This window comes from Rhipicephalus microplus, unplaced genomic scaffold (genome assembly GCF_043290135.1).
Source record: "Rhipicephalus microplus isolate Deutch F79 unplaced genomic scaffold, USDA_Rmic scaffold_21, whole genome shotgun sequence".
NCBI classification, from domain to species: Eukaryota; Metazoa; Arthropoda; class Arachnida; order Ixodida; family Ixodidae; genus Rhipicephalus; species Rhipicephalus microplus.
Window position 1 is genome coordinate 8,550,667 of NW_027464594.1, and position 26,663 is coordinate 8,577,329.

Genomic DNA, 26,663 nt, shown 5'->3' on the forward strand with positions numbered 1-26,663 from the left:
TTTTCTACTGAGCTCGCCGATTCTTCCTTGTGTTCTAGCATGGTGCGCATAAGTCTTTCCGGGACAGCCCGAAAGTCATCCTCCACACGTCCCGGGTCTTCAGGGCTAATGTTGCGGTTATAGTGAACTAGAAGTACTCTAGTGGCACGACCGCCAGGCCATGCCGCCTCTCTTGGCGGTCGGAAATACCACGGACCGCCGCTAGGGTTTCTCGTGGCGCTACTGCGCCTTTTCCTAGGCGAGGCGCGGTCACTTGGTGATTCAGCGCGTTAGTTCAGCACGTCTGCCGGTATCCTGCGCATCGCTTTGTCTGCAGCTACTGTACTGCACGTGTACCGGTATACTCTGCTCTGCATTTTCTCGCACGGACCGTTGTGGAGCAGCTGTCTTTACCTGTTCAGGTATTCCGTACCAACAAACATGTAGCTCGTGACATGTCGAAGCGGAGGACGGATTCACACTGTTTTGCTCCGGGTTGCCGAAGCGGCTACCCGGGCGCCCCGAAGGCATCATTGTTTGCAGCTCCTAGAGAAGACGATCTCCGCAGAAAGTGGGAGCGTAACCTCCGGAGGGATGACAAGCCTCTGACCGAAACATCAGCAGTGTGCGAACATCACTTCGAGCCAAGATATATTCTGCGCGAATATGTGCACGTGATAAATGGCTGTGAAGTGCGCACTCCCCGAGGAAAACCGTCATTGGTGCCTGATGCCGTGCCAACGCTTTTGCCAGGTTGTCCAGCGTACCTTTCCATCGCTGCGCCCAAGCAAAGACCCGAGAGAAGGAAAGCAGCCAAACCTCCTGAAGTTTTTCAAGTAAGTGTCATCACATTGTGGTTTTATTGCGATTGCACCTTTCACCTTGCATATGACAGTCTGACTCTTGCTCACAAACACAGATTCATCCTGCTTTTGTTCATTTCACAGGATCATCCATGACCTTGTGCAAATGATGACTTCACGATTTCCAGCTGAAGCGCTGCGCCCAAGTTCAGCAAGTGTTGAGAAGCTGCGATCGTTTCAGGAGTATCTTTCATCATGGGAAGACCACACGAAGGGGCAGAAAGGATTCCTGAGCCAGTCAACAGCAGCTGGGCTGCGAGTGACAGTGTCAAGTGTGCTTTCTTTGCTTCAGTATCTCACTGAGAAACTAGGCTACAGGTACCTAATGACATCTAGAGTAAGCCAAGATCCTGTTGAGCATGTTTTTGGCATTGTCAGGCAGTCGTCTGGATGTAACACGCATCCAACACCACAGCAGTTTATTAGCACTATCAACTGCTTGAGCTTCAACAATCTTGCTCACTCAGCTTCAAAGGGAAACTGTGAGCCTGCAGTGCTCCATGCCCTTCTACCCGCAAATTCAGGTGCTGAAAATGTTCCATCTGGTAAACAGCGCTTAATGGACAAGTTTATAAACAGTGACAATGTAGTTGCCGTGCAGAGCTCGCTCCCACAGAGTGCGCCAGACCATGCGTCATGCATTATATCTGCCAGTGACAACCGGCTAACATTTTATATAGCAGGATATGTAGCTAGAAAATGCCTACTGAAGTCTGGCTGCGAAGAGTGCCGTAAACTTCTTCTAATGCAAAAGGAGTCTGCTGAAAGTCTCAAACACCTTGCGCAATTGACACACATGAAAGACAGAGGTGGCCTGCTTTATCCGTCTAGCCTGTTGTTTAAGTTTGTTCATGATTTAGAAAAAGCCTTCACAACGTGTTTCAGTTTGCTGGAGCTGCACGCTGATAGCATACTCGACATTTTAAGCGAAGTTAAGGCAAAGCAAAAAAATGGGCTTGGTTGTCGTGACCATTCTGAAGGCATTGCAGCTGAGGTCGTTTTTTACATCACTACTCGTCTGCATTTCCTAACTAAAAGCGTGAACCAGAATAGTGCTAAAAAACGAGAATCAGCCAAGCACCTAAAGCTCAGTAGATGTTAAGTTCTGCACATGTCCATCTCACTTGTCTTCTTTTTTGCGAATCCTCATAATAGTTTTGAAAAGCTGTTAAACTAGTGAAATTTATTTTGTTATTTTGTATTTTTTTGTACTCTTCCAACCATCACAATAAATAAAAAGATGTTCCTGTTTTCATTTTCGATGCTGAGCACTGTGTCCTTACCATGACCTTCTATGTAATAAGCCAGCACCAAAACTATAGTGGAAGCGCGCCGTAAGCTTGTGATGGTGATGAGCAATCGCTTTGTAGCGAATGTTATTAGCGCGTGTGGTAAATATGAATATATATATATATATTCTTGGCCAAACTATGTATATACAAACCGCTGAGCCACGCAATAACTAACCTAGCAATTTTACGTTTGCATGAGCCAGGAAGCAAACACGCGCGTTAGAATTGACCATAGATGCAACTCAGAAGGAGCCAGCGACGGCCGGTCAACGCAGCCGAAGCTCCTAGGAAATGGAGCAGTGGCGCCACCTCGCGCCATCCGTGTGAAAGGCTGGCGCCAGAGCCTGGCCAGTCGCACCACTAGAGTACTTCTAGTTCACTATAGTTGCGGTCGAAATCGAAGGGAATCAGCTGCTATGACAGCCCGTGTATATCTTCAGGTGATCAACATAACTGGGAAAAGTGGATACCATCTGCAAGCTGGTGAGTTTCAACTGACTTCCCAAACCATGTTCGCTATATGCACACGAGAGAACAAGCTTCCCCTTACAACTGAGGACAAAGGTGAAGTTTTTTGTTACCACCACTGCCTTGTCGATTTCTACAATGCCTTTGTTTTGAACAACTTTGGAGAAAAAAAAACTTCCTGGATAAGCTCGACATTCCTGGACTGAAACCTTCATCGATTTTGTACTGCAGGGAAACCTTTGGACATGACTCTGGATCAGAGGGGACACCAGTAGCTTCGTCAACATAGCAGTACTCCATGTTAACATCTGACAGATTGCCACCAACAGCCGACACACGGCCCCAGAAATTCATGCTTTCTTCTAGTTCTGGGGGTTCCCTTTTGCGCTTTAATGTCGCTGATTAAGACAAGTGTGCAGGAATATTCGTAAAAATTCGAGGAAGAGCAACGGGCTCTAGTGCCAACGTACCACATTGAATTTTGACATTTCCACCAACTATGTGCTCGCAGCAAGGGATTAGGTTCTCGGATTCGGAATGTAGGTTTCGACTGTCACCTGGAAGGCTTTTCGTGGAATAGCAGCTATCCAAGCCTTGAGAACTGAAAATTATTTGGAGTTTGAAGTGCGGCCGATCGCAAGTGTTTTTCTCGGAGGCACAGCTACTTCAACAGCCCGGCGCGATACAGGTCGGCATGTTTACTATCCTACTGCTAATTCATTCAAGCATGCTTGATCGTCCCGTCAGATCACCGAGGCTTCCTTGGCGATCTGAAAGAAACAAAATGGGAAAGGAAGGCTGAGTGGGGGGACTTTCGGTGGGTCAGGGATGGAAACATCTTGTTTCTCCAGTGGAAAGACCACAAGGCAGTATATATAATGAGTACAATCCACACGACGGACGAACACGTTTCGGCAAAGACGTCAAAAAGTGGGGAACCGATGGACTGAGAGAACAATAAGGAAGCCCTTGTTAGTGCATGACTACAATGCAGGCATGTTGGGGGTAGACAAATCTGGCCAGACAATTGGCACATACAATGTCCTTCGGAAATGCGAACGGTGGAAAACTGTTCTTTCATTGTATCGACGTAGCCTGCGCAAATAGCTTTATTCTTTTTTCAAGAGCATCGCAAACACTATCCCGACATTCCTGAGCTAAATTTGAGTTCCCAATTTAATCAGCTTTCTTTCAGAGAAAAGCTCATCCAGGGAATTTTGAACCTATATGATGACAAACCTGTCAGAGTTTCTTATCTGCCACCCGACTAGATTCGGCACAAGCCGGAAAAGGTTGACAGGCGAAGAAACTGCTAGTTGTGCTACGAAAACACTAAGAAGGAAGTGAAAGCAAATGTTCTTTGCAGCACCTGTGACGCACATCTCTGCTTTACCACCACGCGCAACTGCTTCTCCAAGTGGCACATGCGTCATGGGCGCTAAGATGAGAGCCTGCTAAAAGTACACTTCTTATCTGAGAATGTTGAATTTTGGAAATATTACACCTGATATTATAACCTACTACTTGTATATTTCAGTTTTGTTTTAATCTAAATGCTGTAATGTGTAACAGCAATTTTAGATCTTCTCTTGTACGTTTTCTATCGTTTTCCTCGAATTTCTGAAATAAATTATGAAACAATATGAGGTTGTTTGCTTAGAATTTTATTGCATGAGAAAGACACGTGAATAGGCTACATTTTCATATAGAATAAGCCATTGTACACACAACAGTTTCTGATAAAAAAAACATGTAGACACACATTGAAAAGGCCAGTTTTCTACGGTAAGAAAAGAGTTAATATGGGATACCCTCAGAAGGCACGTGGGCTGCTGTCGTTCTTCGAGCGTGCCTTCTTGAATCTGTGCCACAACAAGACCTGCAGTAAGGCACTTGAAATGATGATTTTTTCAGTGTCTGTGTGGTACCTGAGTAGTAGTATTTATAGTTAGTGCCTCTTTATTTTAAAAGAACACTGCAACAGATTTTTGCAGTTTTGTCAATGTTTAGGCTAGAGAATCATCAAATTATTCCCATAACAAACTTAGAGACACTCGGTGTACCAAGGCCGCTACAGACATATGTAGCATACCTTCCTCCTTACCTCTGCCTGACCTTCTCAACTCATGAGGCATGCTGGCGATCATAGAGCTCTCATGAGCGTTTTCAACGATTCGAGCTTTTACTATTTTAGACCTCCAAGATCGCATGCTGACAGGTTGTGCACAGCCTTGGAGGCTGTCACACAGTGCACCCAGCAGCATGCATGTTGTCTGGCAACAAAGAAGATAGCGCCGTGGTTCATATCTGCTCCCTAGTGAAAATCTGTAACTGGGAATCTAACTGGTTTCAACTGGTATTAACTGGTATCAACTGGTCCCAGTTGGGAACTAACTGGTCCCAGTTGATGCCAGTTGCAACTGGTTCCAGTTAGCAACTGGTCCCAGTTGGGAACTAACTGGTCCCAGTTGATGCCAGTTGCAACTGGTTCCAGTTAGCAACTGGTCCCAGTTGGGAACTAACTGGTACCAGTTGATTCCAGTTGCAAGTGGTCCCAGTTAGCAACTGGTCCCAGTTGGGAACTAATTGGTCCCAGTTGAAACTGGTTCCAGTTAGCAACTGGTCCCAGTTGATTCCAGTTACCAACATGTCCCAACTCAACTGGCCACCCACAGGGACCACAGGAATTTCATGAGCATGCCCTTGAACTGGAAGCAGTGCCCAGCTGAAAACCATAAGCAATTCAATTGGAAGAAAATGGTCCAAGTTGTGCCCTAAATAGAAATGCTGCCAGTTTTTTTTGGTTTTATGAATCGTTACAGTGAAAGAACAGAAAAAAATTGAACTAGATGTATGTGACACACTGCTGCACTTGAAGGAATTGGTTTTATCCATAGGTTTTTTGTCCTACTCATTGTAGGGTACTGTATTACCAGCCTAGTAGTACTTTAAAGGACCAGTATTAGAATAGATTACAATGAGTAACTGTCATCTTGCAAATGGTGAGTTGTGGTTTATAAATGAATTATTTTTTCTTCTTTAGATGTCAGCCTCTTTACATTGTTTACCTCGATATTAGAATAATCTGAACAGTTTTACTTAATCTCGTATTTTTGAAAATCCTATTATTGTGAAATATTTCATATCGAAATTGAGCAACACAGTGCACTCAGTCGTACGCTTTAGCATAATTACATTGAACTAATATCAAACAGCTGTTGTCAATCTTTTTACATCCATCACGGCCTGATTGACGCCCGAGTATTAATATTATCATCTTGTTGGAGCATAATAGTCTTGTGTGCAGTACAGCGGTTACTTCCGTGCAACAACTAAATGTGGGGTAGTGCCGACAGTTATCCCAACTGAGACTACTGCCGACATGCTGCAGACACAACTATATTAGAAGCAAATGGCTTGTGACTTATTGCATGTGGCTGAACAGCACGAAAGGTTTATTCATACAAGTACATTCATCCAAAGGAACATAACCAAAGGTTACACGATTAAACCCATATAATAATACAAGCAAAAGGGATTGCTTGAGTACTATTTTGAGAACAGTAGTAGTGAATTTAATCATTGGGTTCGCCTGGAAAATGTGCAAGTGCCTTTGAAATGGTCCCCATAAGAACCGAGTTGAGCCCACATTCTTATAAGAACAACCTAAAATAATAGGGAATGTTGGACATGCTGGCATGGCATGAGCAAGGCAGTAGTTAAATGTGTAGCATGTCAGTTACATGCAACTCCGAGTGCGTTCACACTTATCATAAAAAGTATAACATGACACCTTTAAAATTTTCCAAAAAGCTAAATGCAAACAAAAATCAGGTAATCTTTTTATGGGAAACGATTGGCAAGATTACAAAAAAATTGCCTTTCGTTCCAGTCAATCCACAGGCATGGAGCTGCCTGCCTGTCCACTTCGACGACATTCTGTGCCACCCACTTCTGAACACATGAAATGTGTGTTGTGCCGAAACACAGAGAACTAACATAGCTGTTAGACACAAAATAAATCCTTTTTCTGTCACTGCAGCTAACTGACACAATATGCTGGATCTTAGCATGCATATTGTCTCGCAGTCGTACAGCTGTGCAGTTAGTTTTTTGAGGCCTTTGATATTGTTCGCTGTGGAACATGCGTCCAGAGATGCGAACTCTATCATATTCCTCAACAGGCCCTGTGATTTGGTGTGGGACTTGCGCTTCAATAATTCTATGAATGGACTCACTGACAGCTCTTGGTTTTCCCAAAAGGGCCAGCGACTCTTCTTTGTTGCACAAATCAGAGCACAAGAAATTCTTAACTTGCTCACTAGCGGCTGCATTGTGTGCGCCAACTTTGCTGGCCATAAGCACTCTGCTCATCACTTGGTGAGGCACTCCTTTAGCGGAAGTGACGAGCTTTTTAATCTTTCCTAAGCCCGCCTCAAAGACAAAGCAAGAGTGTGCCCAGAGTGGCCCTTGCATTGTAACACTTTTTGCAAGGTGCAACAACAAGTGTACATTCGAAGTCATTTCCTTCTTAGAGTAGAGAACTTGGACTTGAATAACAAATTGCACAAGACACTCAGTACTATCCCTGATGTCTTTGGCTGAGACAGTATCTCCAAGTAGGAGGTATACAGCTTTCACCAGCAAGCTAAAGTGTTTGTGGTACTTGCCAGGCAAGATTCTGTGAACACAAACAAGGCTGTAATACAACAGCCACTGTTGCCACTCGCTTGCCTTCCAAAACTTTCTCAGTTCAACAGATCTTGGCAGGCGCGTGATGCATTGAGGAGGCTTAATGGCACAAAGCCTTTCGTCAACCATCCTAATCAACTGTGGCGACCCTATATAATATGGAGCGCCTACACCAGACATCCACAGCTCCATAAACTGGCGTGTGACACCAAGTAAAACCCCATGCATATAATCAGGCGTGAAGCCCCACACAATGTCAAACCCCACCAAATTAATTAATGGGGAAGGCCCTTTAACTCCTCGCACATTAACACCAGTCCTGTGCACTTCAGCCATGTCTTGCATCATCCCTTCTTTAGTCCTGTCGGGTGGAGCTTCAGCGCTTATAGGGTACTTGACTGTTCCTGCAAAATAAAAATGATAGAAACAAATTAAATACAAAACTCGGGAGGGTGGGCAAAAAAACCTTTGCAGCAATGAATACTAGATTTTTCTAACTGGTAATAATATTCCTGCAAATGTCAGGTACTCCTAACTGCTGTAATAATGCATACAGATGTGAAGGCCACATGAAGCTTTCTAGAAGTTTGTAAAGTAAAGAAGAAGGCTAGCATGTCTTGAATGCACGTTAACTTTTAGTGTGACAAAAATACTTTAAGAAAAGAATGCGTGAAAATAAAATTAAGTAGGATGTAATAATAATGCACAAACCAAATTTCAGTAACAAAATAGTGATTGTGAAGCTGATATCCAGGATGTAGTCTGTCAGATATTTTTGTACACAAGTCAGTTTGCTTACCTTCAATGCATTTGCCAGGGTGCAAACACCAGCCACACCCAAAGTATCCATTATACTGGACTGTGTTCTGCATCAGAGCCCTGGCTGGAGCATCGGCTACAGCAGCGAAACAATAGACCTGTAATGTAACAAAAAGAATATAGTTTTAATGAAGAAATGGGACAGTGCTATATTGGTTTTCAAATTCAATCATACTCAAGTCTGGTCGGGATAAGATTTCTCGGTCCCGATTGCCTACTTTGTGCAAGCAGTAGAATGAGGCTAATCGTGGTGTAGAATGTCAATCTGAATCTGGCACAATTGTGAGTTCAAGTGGCTGTGCGACAGTGGTATTAAACTTGGCTCAAATGCTTGTGTGTTGACAATATGTATTTTTAAAGCAGTACCATTATTTGTTGTAACATAATTTTAAAAGAATTATAGTTAAATCAGGCACTTCACCAAAAGTCAAGAATATTTCGTGCATTGCTCAGTTTTTAAAGCGTTATATAGCAGTTAAATTAGACTAAAATGAAAGCTTTTTCATGAAGCCAAAAAAAACTAGTATCACTACAGTAGTAAGTTTTCATTTGCCTTCTCTTTTGCTGTTTCTTTTTTTAGTTTTTGGTTAAGGAATATTGCGGAAGGACACAATATGCATCTAAGTTTGCTAGGAGGAGACTACGCAATGAAATAGAAGTGGCTCACTTTTGATTGAAAGGTCTCTCCATCACATGTCCACTCGATACCACTCCTGGTAAGCGAGTCCATTTGCTTCGTGAATGCCTCCAACACCAATGTCATGTCTGGGTGGCACTGTCCATACCACAGTGTAGCAACAGTAACATTTTTCAAACGCAATCCGGGCGGCAACTCATTAATTGTCGTCTGCACGGGCCATATCGAAAACTTGGATGAGTTGAACACAGGACTACCATCCGAGTTTATGGTCAATGTGATGTCCATAGCGCCAAGACCCAGTTCTTTTCTTTGGTGCAGATACAAACTTCCGTCTGTAAAGTCTGTCATAGAGGCGGCGTGTGAACGATGTGCAAGTGCATTTAAAGAGTTTTTAAGTGACCTGGAAGTATCTTGAGACGAAAGAATTGAAGAAATCTGTTGCCCCATGGGAAGGGTCACAAAAAAACTTCCTTGCGCAGTAAGGGTATCTCCACTGTACAACTGTTGGCATTGTGTACATGTTGCATTGAATTCTTTTCTTTTCTTAAGGTCCCCGTCACATTCGCCGAGAAGGCAAATGCAGTTGGGACAATAGAAATGAAAGCCCATGCTATCAGTGGAGACTCCCGCAAATTTCTTAAACAGAAACTTCGTGTCAGGGAGATCCTTTCTTTTCATTAAAAAACTGACTAGTTTCATCAGGTGTTCTACCTGTGTCCACGCCAGGCCAAAGTTAACAGCAAAGTCCATGACTAGGGTCACGATGTCTTCAGCAGATAAATCGGAGTCAAAGGAGCCATCAGTTTCACGATCATCCTCCTTTGCGTTCTCTGCCAGGGCTTCCTCATCGTCGCTCGGTCCCGACTCTTCGCACTCGTCGACTTCATCGTTTGCCCAGACGCGAACTGGCGAATTATCAGCAGGTTCATCTGCAGCAGCATTACCATCAGACATCACGTTTTCCACTTGGCTAGTGTCAGTCGCGAGGCGAGACGCCCTGTACCGCGTTGATCTGGGCAGCTCTTTCCCATCGAAGGATGGCTCTAGATATAACTTCCGTCGTTTAGGCGTCCGGGACATGTTAGCGGTACAGAATGTACACTTCGAACTGTGGTAAAATGCCTTCAGTCTAATAAAAAAAATACAAATCGATATGTATTAGCGTGCGCTTGAGTGGAAATCTTTCGATCCACGAAAGCGCAAACGCCATGCAAACGACTTGAGATCTGGATTCAGTCGGCTTTGTAACGGCTTAGCAATGAAGTGAATAATAGGTAATATATTTTTATTTGCATTTCTAGCACCGAACGTTACAGGTTTTTTATTTATATATAGGCCGTTTCTTTAACAACGTTATTTATGAATTTGTACGCGTTTAAATTCAGGCCAGGCCAAGCAGTTTTGGCTTGGTTGGTTGAGCTGAGCGAAGCCGGGCCAAGCTGAGTACAATCCACTTTGTGTCAGGCCCGCGTTACCCACGTGCGCGCTGAGCCCGTTGACTGTCATATTTGGTTCGATATAATGTTCGCGCTAGTTCGCTTTCTAGATAGTGACCATGCACATGACACTCGTAGATATGTTGTGCGAGTGGAGGATATCCATGATTTTCATCCGAAGCACGAGACGGATTTCGATGGCAAGGCAGTGTATGTCGTTCACTGGGAGGATGAAGCAAACGGTGACGACACGGGTGAATATAAAGCCCAGATACTTCGACTTGGCGGTAAGTGCATCCATCTACCCTGATCTACGCGTTAGTCTAATATCCACACTTGCACTTTCAGCCACAGAGAAAGAAGCTCGGGAATCGCCAAAAAGAATTCCGATCCCTAAAATTGCAGTTGAGGAAGGCTCGGACGTTGAAGGAGCTGTGACCAAGAAGGCCACTGTAAGTGCGCACTTGTTCATTCGCAAATCTTTTTTTTTTTAGGTGTTTCTCTTTTTTTTCGAATCTATTAAGGAAGTGCGAATTATTTTAAGATATTGGGAGTATGTCTAATCCAAAATTTGCAGGCTGCAAGAATGAAAAAAACAGCTGTCAACCGAACTGCAGCAAAAAAAGACCGGTACGAGCAGATCTTGAAAAAGCAGATGAGCCACGCTCTCCGACAGAACTCGGAACAAACTGTGAGCGTGTATTAACTATATAATACCCGATTTCCTTAAACTTCTTTTCTTCTTTTCACTGTGAAAAAGCTTCAGTGAAGCAAAAAAAAAAAAAATGTTTACGCAGCGAAAAACGCGACTGAGTTCATCATCAAGCTCGGATGACTCTCTCGTGTCCAGCTCAGAAGTAACAGAAGAGAAGAAAAAAACCAAATTTTGGAAAAAGAGATGCAAGGAGCTGCGGCAAGACAACATCTTCTTGCAAGAACAAGTTAGCTCACAGCAGGTGCTGTTAAACTCAAAATTTCTGAGGTGTAAGTACAATAATTATATATTGATTTTAGTTCTTAAAATGAGAAAGTTTTTTTATATGTTGATGACAACCTGTTAATTTCATAGCTAGTGAGCATTTCTTGAATATTTTGACAGTTGAAGACCTGCAGCACAGCAAAGAGGCTGACGTTGAGAGCTGCACTGTACAAGCTAGAAAGGAGACAGCAAAGGCCACAAGCAACCTAGGTGCATATTCATTTTTGTTATTAAATTTAGTGTTATTAGTTTCATACTACATAGAATTGACAATCATCTGTAGCATATAGCATAAGAGCACTTCTTGAGCTAGAGTACTTAAAGCAGTATTCCCTTCTCATGTAATGGATCAAGATGCATAATCGGTTACTTCATAATCACTAATTATTTTTCAGATTTACTTAAAGCACTTTGCAGTATACTATTTGCAGTCCAGTGAGTCAACAAAGCTTGTTCCTGCTGGGAAAGAATTCAAAGGATCATGCATGTTTGATGACTTTTGCCTTGAGACTTGCTAGGAAATGCAATGTTGCACTTCCTTAGCAAATGACATTTGACACAATGAAACACACAAGTAACCAGGATGTTCATGTATTGCTTCCATCACTGCATGAATTGTATGTGCAATAGTATTAAATATAAAATTAGCAAGTTTTGTAAATTGGTGTACTATGCACACAGATCTGATTTTTTTGCATGCATAAATGAAGTAAAATGATGCATGCCAAAAATTGCAAGAGGCTAGATTATTTTCTCAATACAGCCTTTGTAACTGATTTTAAAATTGCAAAAAAATGCAGTAAAGTCCATTCAAGAGACTGTGCCTGGGTCACCGAGTAAGTTGGAGGATGTTTGTCTATTCCTGTGAGATCTAAATTTTGGCTTTTTCACACCAGATGCTGGCAGTCTACACTCACGAAGTGCCATTGATGGTAAGGCTTTAGGTTTATTTCTATTGTATTGCTTACGTGTAATTATAACAATGCAAAATATTTATGCAGACTTCATAGAGGAACCTCCCACTTCGATGACTGGTGAGTTACAGGCTTATGTGTAGTATTTGTGTAAACATTTAGCTTTGCTCCTTGTGTTTCCAGCATGTGCAGCAAAAGAATCTGATGACCTGCCTAGTCCAAGTAGGCTTTTTTACTTGTGTGCTTCTATTGTAGGAAACTACTGAATTTCCATGTTTCACAAATTTGCAACATCTTTTTTCAGGGAAATGTTTTTCATATTTAGAAGATGGCTCTGTGAGTATATATTTTGCACTTTACCTGTGAAGTTCAAGCACACAATGAAATTAGCATAATGTTGCATTCTTTGAACATGATTGATGCAAATGGTCAAAAAGTAAATAATTTCAAATCTATACTGTAGATGCCAACATAAATTGTAGCATGTTATATGTTCACACCAGCAACTATGGTAGCTTGAATTAAATGTGTTTACATTCAGTAAATTGAGTGATTGCATCCCAACTAATTGTCACTTCATTACATTATACTTACATCTAGCTTCACAGCACTGATTTAGTTACAGCACTCATTTGTAATCTTAGTGACCATGATTTACTATTATCTTTGTGCACACAGCCTCTTTTCTAATATAATACTCCTATTGAGGACAGAACACACTATATTCAAAATTTGCAGATCCCTTCACATTGACATCCCGTATAATCATGTGATTTTGGGACATGAAACCCATGATATTATTATAAGCCGCGTGAAACAAACTGCCTGCCGAACAGCTCAGAGGTGCCTCCACAATAACGATGTGCAGCTACTTGGCATGTTGCCAATGACAGTGGTGCAAAACAGCAGCAGTTGTTGGTAAGTTTGTGAAATCTTCTGCAGTACATGTTACATTTTAGCTTCTAGAAAGTACAGGTGGCTTGTATACTTGCCCTTGTCAATTTCGGTAGCTAGATATATTACCAATACCACAGATAATTTGGACATTTAGAAACACTATATGAGGTGGCAAAAGCATGTGCATATCCGAATACAAATCGAATAGTGGCCCTGCGAATATTTTAATTCGTGAATTGAATATGTGCTCTTCAAATTCTCAAATACTGAAAGTCGGCAACACCTACATTATGGAACATGTAATAATTACATATGCCCTAAATTGTAGTATGCATTAATCATCATATATAGGTTGACATCTGGTGTGTATGTCTGCTAACAAAAAATTAAATACAGGGCTACCAAAAATATTGTTTAAAGTACCTGTATCTAGACCGCTGCTGTCTTTTTGCCAAAGTGGCGCGAAAATGCCTCCTCTCTCACGTGAATATCCGATAGCGTGCGGTGGCAAAGCCAAGGAGCATTTCAAATCTCTTACATAGTCCGGTGCTCACCAGCTGGTAAGCATACAATAAACTGCAGTGATGCAAGGCTGCCCCCCCCCCTTCCCCACACAACCTGTTTCACAAGTCAAGTAAACAAAAAAAGAAACCATGCTCATTACCACATTCAGAAAAAAATTATATTGCACAAAAACTTGTAATAATAAAATTTTTGCTATTCAATATTTGTACGCCTGCTAAGTTGAACTTCTTTGTCAGCCAATAATAATTACAGGAACAAGATGTTGCATCGCTCTCTTCCTTGATATTTACAGTTTCATCTTCAAAAGGGCATCTGCCTGACGCCTATTCAGGCAAAAAGAATTCTGTCTCACAAGAAGGCAAGGCTGGTGGTGAAGGAAACGGCACAAGCCATATGGTCCCAGAAAGGGCTAGCGTCACGCAGTGTTAAAGGTGGCGTAGCTCCAGGAAGAAGGAACCTCGGCGAGGTTGCAAAGCCTGCGCTGACACCTGAAAAGGTCGCGGTTCTGGAAGGTTGGTCTGCTGTGTATATGTGCTAAATCTATCCTGAGAAGTGCACGTAACATGTCACCTGTTCTTTTACAGAAACACTCAACCATTGGTCGCATGTGACAGGCGCCGACTCGTCCATTGCAGCCCGAAACTTGACCAGCATACTAACTGAAAAAATTCAGGATTGCATCAAGGCAGAGCGACGAAAACCTCCACAGTAAATGTACTGCGAAATGCATTCAATCCATAGATAACCCAACGAAGACCAAAGACTAGGGCTGTGCAATGTTTTTTCTGCATTAATAAATAGAATCGTCTCATATACACTCAACATAAGTCCTTTGGAGTCTTTCATGTGCTTAGAATGCTCATTTGCACGTTCAAAGTTAAGAACATCTCAACTGGGAATGCGTTCTAACTGGTCCCAGTTGTCAACTGGGAATGCATTCTCAACTGGTCCCAGTTGCCAACTGGGAATAGGTTCCCAACTGGTCCCAGTTGCCAACTGGGAATAGATTCCCAACTGGGAATAGATTCCCAACTGGGAAAAATTCCCAACTGGAAAAGTGTTCCTTAAACCAGTTCAACTGGGACCAGTTGAAACCAGTTAGATTCCCAGTTACAGATTTTCACCTGGGAAGCTTCAACAGGTGCCACCACCCTACCAGCCGATCATTTTCACGCACACTCTACAGCCCATGACAATTTATCAGATCAGCAGCCACGATGATGTCAAGTGGCCAGAACCTGTTGCTCTGTTAATCGGTGGTTGAAAATCCGTTTGGCCAAGTCCCAGCAATCTGCACGGATCTGCAGTGATTTTCTGTTTTAGTCGACGTTGATTGTTGAAATAGTAATTCAGAAACCTCATTGTTTGAGTTTCCTGCCAAGGAAGTGCTAATTTTGAAATAAAATCACGTTTTAGGAGTCTGCATCGGGTCAGCACCCTTTAAATTAGCTGCCTCAAGCAGAATGTCACACAGCCCTGTTGCCATGCACAATGTTGCCCGGCTTTACTGCACAGCCGCTGGCACTCGTAGCAGTAGAACGAAAGCAGCGGGAGCCAAAGCAGCAATAACGACCACTGAAGAATTTCCTGCCATTGTCTCAGAGATGACAGACAAGCTTTGTTAAACTCGGTTTTGCACTGTTGAACCAAGTTGAATTTTGGAGAAATTGGGTGTGTAGTGGACAGTACACTTTGTGACCACGAAGGGCATGCAGTCACACATGCTGCGCCAGTGAGCATGCGAGCATTTGCGTGCCTGGTGGTGCTGTCGAAAACATTGCGACAGCATTAGGCGGATAGCTGCAACTCGGTGCGCACCAAAGGTAGTCTGGCTTGTTTCATTGAATGTGATTGTACGGACACTTCGCTTACGGCACCTGAAGGCTCATTAAAGTGACTCGATGATGTGCTTTCTCCAGTATACAGAGCATCGAGGATAGTCAATCTAAAAGAGATGCATTATCATAGCAGAGCGCTTTCATAGTGCTATTGCACAGTTGAGGCCACCAAGAAAAATGTCACTCAAACAACTTTGTCTGCTCTTCTGAATATGCTCAAGGTCAGTAGTTTTGATCAATCCTGGCAACGCTCGTACTCTACTTGCCCCACCTAGAGATACGCCGCATGTGCCTATTGTCACTTCAATGGTTCCTGGACACTACTCTTATTTTGGGCTGCAAAAAGCCTCGAAAATGCGTTGCAAAAAGCACGTTATGAAGGCAATAAAGTTCCTCTTGCCTTTAATATTGATGGTCTGCCAATTTCCCAGAGCTCTTTTATGCAGTTGTGGCCTATACAATGCACTATTCATGAAGGTCGCAGAGTATCACACCTTGTAGTTAGCCTTTTTGCAGGCCTAGGAAAGCCTGCTCCTGCTAAATTGTTTGACCCACTAGTCAGTGATCTTCAACAGCTTCTTTCACATGGAATTAATGATATATGGTATTTAATGATGAGTGTGCCAGTACACAAGACAAACAATGAGGGCAATGCCACAATGGTTATAATGACTGACTGCAAAGGCACGTGAAATTCCTCGCCCTAAATGTGCGTAAACCATAGAGGTATTAAAATTATGAGAGACATAAAATGTGTACACTGAACGAGAGCGGCAAACAATCACAATGATAAAGCTATAGATATGATAGAGCAGGAATGTCTCTGGAATGCCCTTTCCCACGGTATTTTTCAAAAGCACATAATTGACATTTCTTTGTACTGTTTTGTTTTGGGTACCCCATCTTCATCTTTTGCATTTCAAATCAAAGAACACACTGGTTATTATGCGTGTCTCAAGTGTACATGAGGGTACATACAGAAATGATCAACTCAGCTTTCCAGCTGTATCATCCACTTTGCGTATGAATGATTCTTTCAGGCGTCAGATTGACCCTGACCATCACCCGGGTGTATAAGCATTAACATCACCCGGGTGTATAAGCCATCATGATGACCATCATGGTATGACCATCACCCGGGTGTATAAGCATGAAGCATACCAAATTTCGTCCGCCCAATTTCGCGGCATTTTACGACTAATTTTCGTCAGCCAGCGTTGCGAGACAGCTGAGCCTAACCAACACCACCTAGATTTTTTAAGGCCCCTCCACGAATTCTCCTTTGACGCGTGACGTCACCACACTACGACGGCGGGAGCAACCGGTGCGGTAGCGCCATCTGACGGCAGCGGCTGCCGTTCCTGCTCGAGCGGCAGCCAGCCGCCGTTCATGCTGATTACTGTGAGCCATGGTTTCGTAGACAAAATGAAAAATACTTAATTTAACTCTTTTAGAAAATAAAAAAATATAAAAAAAAGTGAGAAGTATTTTGTTTTATTTTTTTTAAACTGTGTAATTTTTAAAAGTTAAATTGAGTAGTTTTTTTTGTAATCTTTCGAAAGAAGCATTTCAGAAAGGGCATCACTATTGCTGTAAACATCACCATCGTCGTGTTTTTCTTTTCATTTGAGTGCTTTGTTTGCACCGTGGCACGTGCGTTTCATATGCATTACATGCTGTTTCTCCGTTCTTTCCTTGCCATTTGCTGAAGCTTTGTTGACGGCCGTGATTACTTGAAGGGAACTACTGGACAACGTCCGAGAAAGTGATGTGTGCCTGTGTGACAGTTACTGAGTGATTTGTGAAAATGCCTGGGCACTGTTGTGTTCCCGGCTGCCGCGGGAATTACGACGGAGAAAAGACTGTGCGAGTCTTCACTTTCCCAGCTGATGCCGACAGAAGGAGGAGGTGGTTGAAAGCCATTCCGCGTGCCGACTTTGAACCCGGAAAGCGCTCAGTGGTAAGTCTAAAACGCGTGATATTTATTGCGCGACGTTTTTGTGGTGACGTATTGAACTATGCTAGTTTTAAGTTATGAATTTGCTGTTTCGCTCATGAAATTAACTGTCTTAATAACGCTAACATTATTTGGGTTTGGTTTTACAGGTCTGCGAGCGGCACTTTAGAGAGTCAGACATTCTGACTTCCTCTAAGTATGTGGACTCAAAAACCGGCAAAGTCGTCGAGGCAAAACTGAAGATCGCTCGACTCAGGTCCGACGCCGTTCCCAGTGTATTCCCGAACTGTCCAGCGTACCTTTCCGCGCCCGCCGCTACGTCGCGAGAGGCGCCCGCTGAGAAAAGGATGCGCCTTGAAGCAGCCTCTTTACGAGAAGCCATCGCCAATTCACTTGAGACACATGAGGAGGAGGAAACAAAGCACAAGTTTGACACCTTCCAGGCTCTACTGGAATGCCTTCCTCAAATGAAGCTTTCGAACTTTTGGAGTGTTATTTCTAGACCTGCGTGCATTCATTTTCTGAATCTTGCTCTTGAAGACGCCCCTCGTGTTTTGCTGTCAATAACGGTCTTAGAGGATCTCACGGTGAAAGTTCATTGCCAAGATGTGCAGCTTACTACGATTGATGGCATTGGTGCCATCCCTCACGAAGTGAACGACATTCGTTGTTTGACACGCCTGCTAGATTCTGTAGAGTCCTTACATGGAGAACTTTCCTGTAAGCATGAAGACAAAATTGAGGGTTTGCTCAAGTTGGCATTTTCTCTGCTTGAAGATGCCTCAAACTGTGAACTGGCAGATGTTGAACGACTCAATGCCATCCGTTTTTTGAAAGAGCAAGTTTCTCTTCTTCTCGTCAGGCATAGCAAGCAATCTCGGTATTCTCCAGAGTTCCTGGTACTTTCGAGCATTTTATTTACAATTTCTCCGCATGCCTATAGATTCTTGCGCAGTACCGGTAATGTTAGGCTGCCCCATCCATCCACTATACGTCGTGTGTGTAATTCATACAATGTAAGCCCAGAAGCTGAGCAGCAAGGCGCTTCTTTTCTTTCGTATGCAAAGAAGCTGGTCACTACTATGAAAGAGCACGAAAAAATTGTTGTTCTCATGATGGATGAAATTCACCTGCAGCCTTATTTTGACTATAAGGGAGGAACGATTGTTGGTGCGGCTAGCAATAGCCCTAATGCAGCAAAAACAGCGCATGTTTTTATGATGCAAAGCCTACTTTCAAGTGAGAAGAATGTTGTGCACATACTGCCAGTAGAGCGCATCAATGCGGAGGAGCTGCACACTCTTCTGCGTAGTATCATTACTCAGTTGGAAAATGTTGGGTTGCGTATCATTGCTGTAATAACTGACAATAACTCAATCAACCGCAAAACAATGTCACTTTTTGGGGCACCGTGCAAACTTCAGAGTGTGTATCCACACCCTGCTGACCCTGACCGTCCTCTTTTTTTCCTGATTGATCCTGTGCACTTAATGAAGTGTGTGAGGAACAACTGGCTCAATCAGCGAAACTCTGGAACATGCATGTTCTTTCCTAGCGCCACAGAATCTAGCGTACAGCCACCCATACTTACAGCGTTATTTCGTACACTTCGAGAACTACACTTGAAAGAACAGGGTCAGCTCATCAAATCTGCACCGGCGCTTACGACAAAATCTCTCAATCCTTCGAATATGGAACGACAAAATGTCAAGCTCGCGCTAAAGATTTTCAACCCGTCTACAGCAGCAGCTCTTCGAGCGTGTGGGCCTAAACTTCAGCTCGAGCATGTGGCCGGCACAGCAGAGTTTTTAGAACTCATAACTAAGTGGTGGAGCATTGTTAATGTAAAAACATGCAACAAGGGCATTCGACTTCGGGATGAGCTGCAGTCACCGATTGCATCAGTGACAAGGTTAATTTGGTTAATTTGGTTTTTTATGGCGCAAAAGCAGCTAAGGCTATGCTGCGCCAGACACAAGACTTTCAGGAATGGACGCTAAAAAGATGAGATTTTAAAGCTTATTTAGCAGGTTACTTTCTTTCAGAAAGTTTAGCAAGTCAGGCAGAGGTACTAGAGGGTCATCTCCTAGGAACAAAGCAGGGTGTAAAGGTACGTGTTGTTTGTATAGCTTGCTGAAATATTTTTGTCTCTGTGTTTCAATGGTAGGACATGTGATTAGGATGTGCATAAGTGTTAACGCTTCTTGGCATTTTTCACACGTTGGTTGTTCTTCCTTTGCGAGTAAGAAGTTGTGTGTCAAGTGTGTGTGTCCAATGCGAAGTCGGCATAATACAACTTCAATAAACCGTTGCTGGTGACGGCAGGTCTTCCATTCCCCGAGTGTGGGTTTCACCAGGTGGAGCTTATTGTTCGTGCAGGTGTCCCATTGCTTTTGCCATTTTGCTAGTAGGGCCAGGCGAATTGTTCTCTGGATATCTTTAAGGGGAATTTTTACTTTTGTTACTGTTTTATGGGCTGCCTGGGAAGCATACTTATCTGCTTTTTCGTTTCCAGGTATCCCAACATGACTTGGGACCCAGCAGAAACGGATGCAGGTTGCCTGACTGTTTAAGTATACCATGTTTAGAATGTCGCCTACTATAGGCTCACATTCGGATTTTATATGTAGTGCTTTTAGTGTGCTTAGTGAGTCGGTGTATATGATTGCTTTCTTGTATTTTTCAGCGATGATTTTCCGAACTGCTTCACTCAAGGCATAAGCTTCAGCTGAAAAAATGGAAAAACTACGAGGTACTTTCACAGAAATTGCGCTTTTCGTCGTCACAATCCCAATACCCACGTGGTCCTCCGTTTTTGAGCCATCTGTGTAAAATTCTTCGTAATCCCTATATTCGTGCTGAAGTGTATAAAATTCTTGGATTATGTGTTCTGGTGGGGTGCTTTTTTTGTTGAAACGGCTAAGTGAAAATTCGCATAGCTGTGACAGGTCAAACCATGGCGGCAGTCTTGGTGGTTTAATAGCGACATCTAGCGATTCAACAGGGATGGTATAAAAGCGGCAGTATTCCTCGAAACGTAGGACAAGTGGTTTGATTAGGTTCGGTTTGTTGAGATAGTGTGAGCGCGAGTCACATTTTGCGGCAATTTCATAGCAGATGTGTTCAGGTGACGACCTTATTCTTAAAACATATGACAAGGTTAGTAATGCTCTTCGATCACATAGAGGGGGCTCATTGCATTCTACGTATAGACTTTGCACAGGTGATGTTCTGTAAGCACCACTTGACAGACGGAGACCGAGGTTGTGTATAGGGTCAAGACGACGGATGTATGAGTTTCGCGCCGAGCCGTAGACTATGCATCCGTAGTCTAAAATGCTGCGTACAAGGGATCGGTAAATACGTATAAGGCAGAATCGATCGGAACCCCAGTGTTTATGGGAGAGTACTTTGAGCACATTGAGTGCTCTGTTTGCCTTAGTTTTCAGTGCATTTATGTGTGGCAGAAAGTTTAGTTTTCGGTCGAATGTGATTCCTAGAAATTTGTGTTCTTGTTTTACCGGCATGTTGATGTTGTATAGTTTGAGCGCGGGTTCAGGGAACAGTCCTCTCTTTTGTGTAAAGAGAACAGCTGTGGTTTTTTGGGTTGAAAAGCGGAAACCATTTTGGTCGGCCCATTTCGTAAGCCGATTTATTGTAATTTGGAGTTGCCTTTCGCAGGATGATAGGCTGGAGGCTCGGCATGCAATTTGTAGATCATCAACATAGATGGAGTGCATGACTGTACGGGGTATAGCCCTGTTGATGGAGTTCATTTTTACTATAAACAGGGTGGTGCTCAAAACGCAGCCCTGTGGTACACCATTTTCTTGGACAAATATTCGTGACAGTACCGTACCCAAACGTACTTGAAAAGTTCTATTCGATAAAAAATCGTGTAAGCAGTTCAGCATTCTTCCGCGAATCCCTAAGTTAGCTAGATCTCTGAGAATTCCGTATCTCCAAGTTGTGTCATATGCTTTCTCTAGGTCAAAGAAGACCGAGAGACAGAACTGTTTGTGTAGAAATGCTTGTCGTATTTCTTGTTCCAGCCTAACAATGTGATCAGTGGTGGAACAGCCCTTTTTGTATCCGCACTGGTGTGCGTCTATTAGGTGCTCCGATTTCAGAGTGAAGGTAAGTCTAATATTTATGATGCTTTCGTAAGTTTTTGCAAGGCAACTTGTTAATGCAATGGGCCTGTAGCTACTTGGGGTTGTTGGGGGTTTACCAGGTTTTAGGAATGGTATGACTATGGCTTTTTTCCAATCTTCAGGCATTATGCCAGAGTCCCATATTTTGTTGAAGAATTGGAGAAGTGCCCGTGTGGATGCTTGGGATAGGTGTGCCAACATTGCGTAGTGTATTTGGTCAGCCCCTGTTGCCGTTTTTTTACCGGCAGAGAGTACCCTGTTCAATTCGTGCAGCGTAAGCGGAAGGTTATAACTTTCATTTGAGGTACTGCTAGTAGGCAATCTTTGTCTTTCTGCATTTTCTTTGTATTTCAGGAATGTATTGGTGTAATTTGCTGAGCATGATACCTTATAAAAGTGTTCTCCTAATAGGTTGGCCTGGTCTTCTAGTGTTGATTGTGTGTCTGGACTTGTGAGCAGTGGTATTGTGTAGGAGGAGTACTCTCCTTTGAACTTCCTCACCTGGTCCCAGATGTGTTTAGATGTGACTGAACTGTTAATTGATGATATGTATTTTTGCCATGAATCCTTTTCTGCCTGTCTTCGAATAAATCGGGCTCTGGCTTTTGCCTGTTTGAAGTTGATGAGGTTGGTGTACGTGGGGTATCTTCGTAGAATTCCCCAGGCCTTATTTTGTAGTTTTTTGGCATCAGTACACTCGTTTGTCCACCAAGGATTGAATTTCTTGCATACGATGCCGGATGATTGCGGTATTGCTTTTTCTGCTGCTAAAATTAACACTTTGACGAACTCTTCGTTTAGTTCCTCAACAGAAAGCTCCGATGAGAAAACTTCATCGAGCTTAGCGTTTTCTGTGAAAACTGGCCATTTCGCGAGCTGCAGTTTCCACCGGCGTGGCCTGCTTGTTAGAGTTGGGTAAGATGGTATGAGTTTTATGATGCCGGGTTGATGATCACTACCATAAGACGTGTTGAGGACGTCCCATTTAAAATCATTAAAAATACACGATGAACACATGGCGAGATCTAAGCAACTAAAAGTGCGCGAGGTTGGTGAAAAGTAGGTAAAAGCACCGGAATTAAGAAGGCAGATGTCATTTGATAAAATGAAATCTTCCACGGCTTGCCCTCTTGCGTCAGTTTTGTCGCTACCCCAAAGGGTTGAATGAGCATTGAAATCCCCAACTAAGATAAATGGTTTTGGCAACTGTTCCACTAGATTTTCTAAGTTTTTGGTGGTGAAAAGGGTGTGAGGTGGGATATACAGTGAGCAGATGGTGATGGTCTTGTATGATAGGATGGTGACGGCTACGGCCTCGAAAGATGTGTTTATTTGGACATCTCGCGTAGGAGTGCTGCCCTGCACCACTATGGCTACTCCTCCTGAAAGACGGTTGCAATGTTCGCGGTCCTTTCGGGCAACTTTGAAGCCTTTTAGGAAGTGGCTGTGTTTTGTACCAAGATTTGTCTCTTGGAGGCAAAAAGCTACTGGTGAGAATTTGTTAATGATGTCCTTTATGTCACCTAAGTTATGAATTAAGCCTCTACAGTTCCAATGTACGATAAAAGCCATGGCAGAATAAAATTAAGTAAATATACTTCTGGGGATTGATTGGTATAAAAGATGATAGGTGACAATATTAGGAAATAGAAATAGAAAGAAATACGATAACCATTACGGTTATCGCTTACTTATTGTGGTTACAGGGACTTTGTCCTTGTCCTGTTTGGTACGCTCGAGAGAGCGCTTGTCCTTTGGTGTCAATGACACCGGAGTTTTGTGGTCGATCTCCATTGCCTTGTCTGAGGCGCTGGAAGATCGAGAGTGAGGCGCTGAGAAACGAATCTCAGGCCTTGGCACTCTATTGAGTTTAGGGCCCAGGGAGACCGGAGTCTGCGGGCCCTTTGATGTGCATGGAGCAGCTGGCGCTGCTTCTTTTACGGGGGCGGTTTGAGTCACCATAGAACCACTGGGTGTGGTAGCGGTTGACTCCTGAGGCCTTTGTGACGCTGCCCCCGACTGCGTCACATCGGCGTAACTTTTGTGGAACAGGTATGATAGCCTTGTTCGCGCTTCGCTGAATGATATTTTTTCTTTGACGGTCAGAGCGATCACTTCTTTTTCTTTTTTCCAACATGGGCATGACCGGGAATACGCTGGGTGTTCCCCGTCACAGTTAACACAGTGGGGTGAGGATGAGCAGTTTTCTGATTTGTGGTCGTTTGCGCTGCATTTTGCGCATGTTTCTTTGCCTCTGCAAGAGTGCGAGGCGTGTCCGAATCTCTGACATTTGAAACAGCGTCTGGGGTTGGGAATGTAGGGTCTGACATTTATTTTTAAGTACCCAGCCTTAAGAGAGGTGGGCATTTCACATGTTCCAAAGGTTAGTATTACGTGTTTGGTGGGTACTTCCTGATTATTGCGACGCATTACAATTCTTTGAACTTTGATGACGTTTTGGTCTTGGAAACCTTCGAGGAGCTCTTCGTCACTAAGGCCTAAGAAGTCTTCCTCAGAGATTACTCCCCTGCTGGTGTTTAGAGAGCGATGGACCGAAACGGTGACAGCTGTTTCTCCAATGCTGGTTAGTTGGGACAGCTTAGGCACTTGGTCTTTTTCGGTTAGCTCCAAAAGGAGGTCACCGCTTGACATTTTGGATGCTTTGTATGTGGGTCCTATTTTTTCTTTTAGGCACTTGGCCACCAAAAATGGGGATAATTTTCTTAGAGGTGTGCTGTCACTGTGGATAATGTGGTACTTCGCAAAAGTAAATTTAGTTTCTTTCGAGACGTGAAAACTTGCTTCGGTGCGGCCTCTCTTGCGAGACCGATCAAGGTCGGCGGATGCTTGTAAAGCCATACAAGTATGAATGTGTTCGGTAACAGCGGCGACCACCCACCACGGAGCCCAACAAGGGGACGCGGTTGGACTTGTTGAAACAAGCCCTCCCGACGCCAGCCGTACGCTGTCACTATAACCCAATGTAATTATCCAAGGTGGGATACCTACACAAGGTTAACCCTTGCCGCCATGAATATCGGAAGTAAACGGAAGAGAGTAGAAGACAGGACAGATAAATAGTAAGAGATAAAGACGAAGATGTAGGGAGAGAGAGATAGGAAAAGGCGACTGCCGATTTCCCCTGGGTGGGTCAGCCCAGGGGTGCCGTCTACGTGAAGCCAGGGCCAAAGGGGTGTGTTGCCTCTGCCGGGGGGCCTTAACGGTCCAATCACCCAGCGTCGGCTCAACCCCCAGGATCCCCTTTTCCCCGGACACGGCAAAGCCACGCACGGCTAGGCGTGGGAGGGAGTAGAAACTCCCCCGTTAGCTCGGGTCCGTGGTGTCGCTACACACCAAACGCCTACTTGCGCAGGCGCCCCTGCGGGGTGCATCAGTGACAAGTCCACAGGTTCACTTTCTGCTGAATATAGTGGAGTGGCTAGATCTGTGGCAGTCCCTAAGATTTGACGCAGGTGTGCTCACAAGAGAGACTCACAGTGCCCTCCGTCTCACGACAGAAACCTTAGTAAAGGTTGCTGAGTATTGCCTGAATGAGCTGAACTTTGATTATGTGCTTTTAGGGAAGTTTCAGACGGACTCTTTGGAAGAGAGGTTCGGCAAATACCGCCAACTCTCCGGTGCTCAGTACCACATTTCCATCAGACAAGTGTATGAGTCTGAGCGAAAGCTTCGTCTGCAGAACGTTCTGGAGCTCCCAGAAATGGAGGCTGCAGCAGACTCGGTGGCAGTGAATAATGCTGTACTTGATGATTTTGAGATTGAAATAACGGATGAGGACTATGACGTGAAGGTGCCAAATCTCCCAGCAATCACATACGTTGCTGGCTACTGCGCCCATGCTGCATTCAAGAAGCTTTTGTGCATGGCTTACAAAGAAAGTTTAATGCTGGATGACGACATTGAAGTTGAAGGCGGAGAGTTGATCAAGTCCATGACACGTGGTGGTCTCAAGTTTCCGCAGCCTGCCATAATAAATGCCGTTGTTACTGCGGAAATAGTTCTTGACAAACTGAGGAGCGAACAGCATGCACAGCAATTTCATGCGTTACCGAATCAAAAGGAGGCTCTCTTGGCACTCACTCATGATGCGATAAACAACAATGTTGACTTTGATGTGTGTGAAAATGGGCACAGTCCCCAGTTGGTAATGCATTATGTCCTAAGTGCAGCAGCAAACACGCTTTTGAATAACCTGTGCAAACGAAAAAATGATCAGTTGGTTGTTGAAAAGGCCGCAAGAGATAAAGAGCGAAAATTGAAGACATTGAAGAAGTGACTACTCTGCTTGTGGGTGTTGGCTTGTGACTGTTGTTCTTTTTTTATGCGAGAGTTTAGAAACTGATTTTTCATTGTATTTTCATATTCTGCATCTTTTCTTGTGTGTACTGAGAAATTTGTGGCAGCCTTCACGTATTGTATTTTCATATTCTGCATCTTTTCTTGTGTGTACTGAGAAATTTGTGGCAGCCTTCACGTATTTCATATGAGTTATTGTTGTAGCAGTTTGATAACCTTTTGCTGGCTGTTTCTTTTTCCTAAAATAAAACATGACTTGTCAAAATCGCGTGCGTGGTCCTTAAAAATTATTACGAACGTGTTTTCGTACACCTGCGCATCGATACAAAATCAGTAATGATATGCCTGAATGTTACTCGTTATACGATCAAGGAAACCAGAAGAAACATTCATTTAAACTCTGTGCAATTAAACCACGATTCTGCGACCGAGTAAAACGTTTATTGGAGCCGACTGAAAAAAAAAAAAAACGTCACTGGCCCTTCCTCAGCTTCGAAAGCCTTCAGGCGCACGCGGAACTGCGTCGGAAAGCTGTGCGCACGCGCAAGCCGAACCTCCAGAGCCGTCGTAGTGCGGTGACGTCATGGAGCCGTGGAGGGGCCTTAAAAAATCTAGGTGGTGTTGGCCTAACCGATCCGTTAGGCCTAGCGAGGGCTTCGGCCGCCTCAGACCGCGCCGTCGACCCCGTCGCGAGCAAAATGACGGCGCCAGGCCCCTCACCCATAGACACCTCCCCACCAGGGGACTTTCAACCGATTCTCGACAGGAGTTCGGGACGAATGGCCATCGCCGTCGCTGGAACTTCAATCGATGAGACGCCGGACGACACCGCCGGCTGGGTGGTGGCCACCCAGCGCGGCAAAACCTCGAGCAGCGCAGAAACTCCGCTTCAA

General features: G+C 43.8%; 3 protein-coding genes across 7 annotated transcripts; 2 read left to right on the top strand and 1 right to left on the bottom strand.

Moving 5' to 3' along the window:
* Positions 1 to 6,034: 6,034 nt before the first annotated feature.
* Positions 6,035 to 9,833, bottom strand: LOC119187088 (uncharacterized). The gene is made up of 3 exons (XM_037435341.2): positions 8,781 to 9,833; positions 8,094 to 8,211; positions 6,035 to 7,698 (listed from the first exon to the last, which is right to left on the bottom strand). Exons 1-3 carry the CDS (start codon positions 9,831 to 9,833, stop codon positions 6,446 to 6,448), a joined length of 2,424 nt encoding a protein of 807 aa, XP_037291238.2. The 3' UTR covers positions 6,035 to 6,445.
* Positions 9,834 to 10,084: 251 nt separating this feature from the next.
* Positions 10,085 to 14,331, top strand: LOC119187089 (uncharacterized). 5 transcript variants are annotated; one of them, XM_075883769.1, is made up of 12 exons: positions 10,086 to 10,476; positions 10,538 to 10,641; positions 10,767 to 10,880; positions 10,987 to 11,173; positions 11,289 to 11,378; positions 11,969 to 12,004; positions 12,065 to 12,100; positions 12,170 to 12,202; positions 12,266 to 12,304; positions 12,387 to 12,418; positions 13,797 to 14,016; positions 14,089 to 14,331. In XM_075883769.1, the coding sequence occupies exons 1-12, from the start codon at positions 10,275 to 10,277 to the stop codon at positions 14,214 to 14,216; spliced, it is 1,221 nt and encodes a 406-aa protein (XP_075739884.1). In that variant the 5' UTR covers positions 10,086 to 10,274; the 3' UTR covers positions 14,217 to 14,331. The 5 variants fall into 5 exon arrangements, with proteins under 5 accessions (XP_075739882.1, XP_075739884.1, XP_075739883.1 ...); XM_075883767.1 differs by having other exon boundaries at positions 10,085 to 10,476; positions 12,065 to 12,202; XM_075883770.1 differs by lacking the exon at positions 11,969 to 12,004 and having other exon boundaries at positions 10,130 to 10,476.
* A 2,445-nt stretch (positions 14,332 to 16,776) lies between these two features.
* LOC142785325 (uncharacterized) lies at positions 16,777 to 26,035 on the top strand. The gene is made up of 3 exons (XM_075883766.1): positions 16,777 to 17,302; positions 17,449 to 19,211; positions 24,856 to 26,035. The coding sequence occupies exons 1-3, from the start codon at positions 17,150 to 17,152 to the stop codon at positions 25,748 to 25,750; spliced, it is 2,811 nt and encodes a 936-aa protein (XP_075739881.1). The 5' UTR covers positions 16,777 to 17,149; the 3' UTR covers positions 25,751 to 26,035.
* Positions 26,036 to 26,663: the final 628 nt, after the last annotated feature.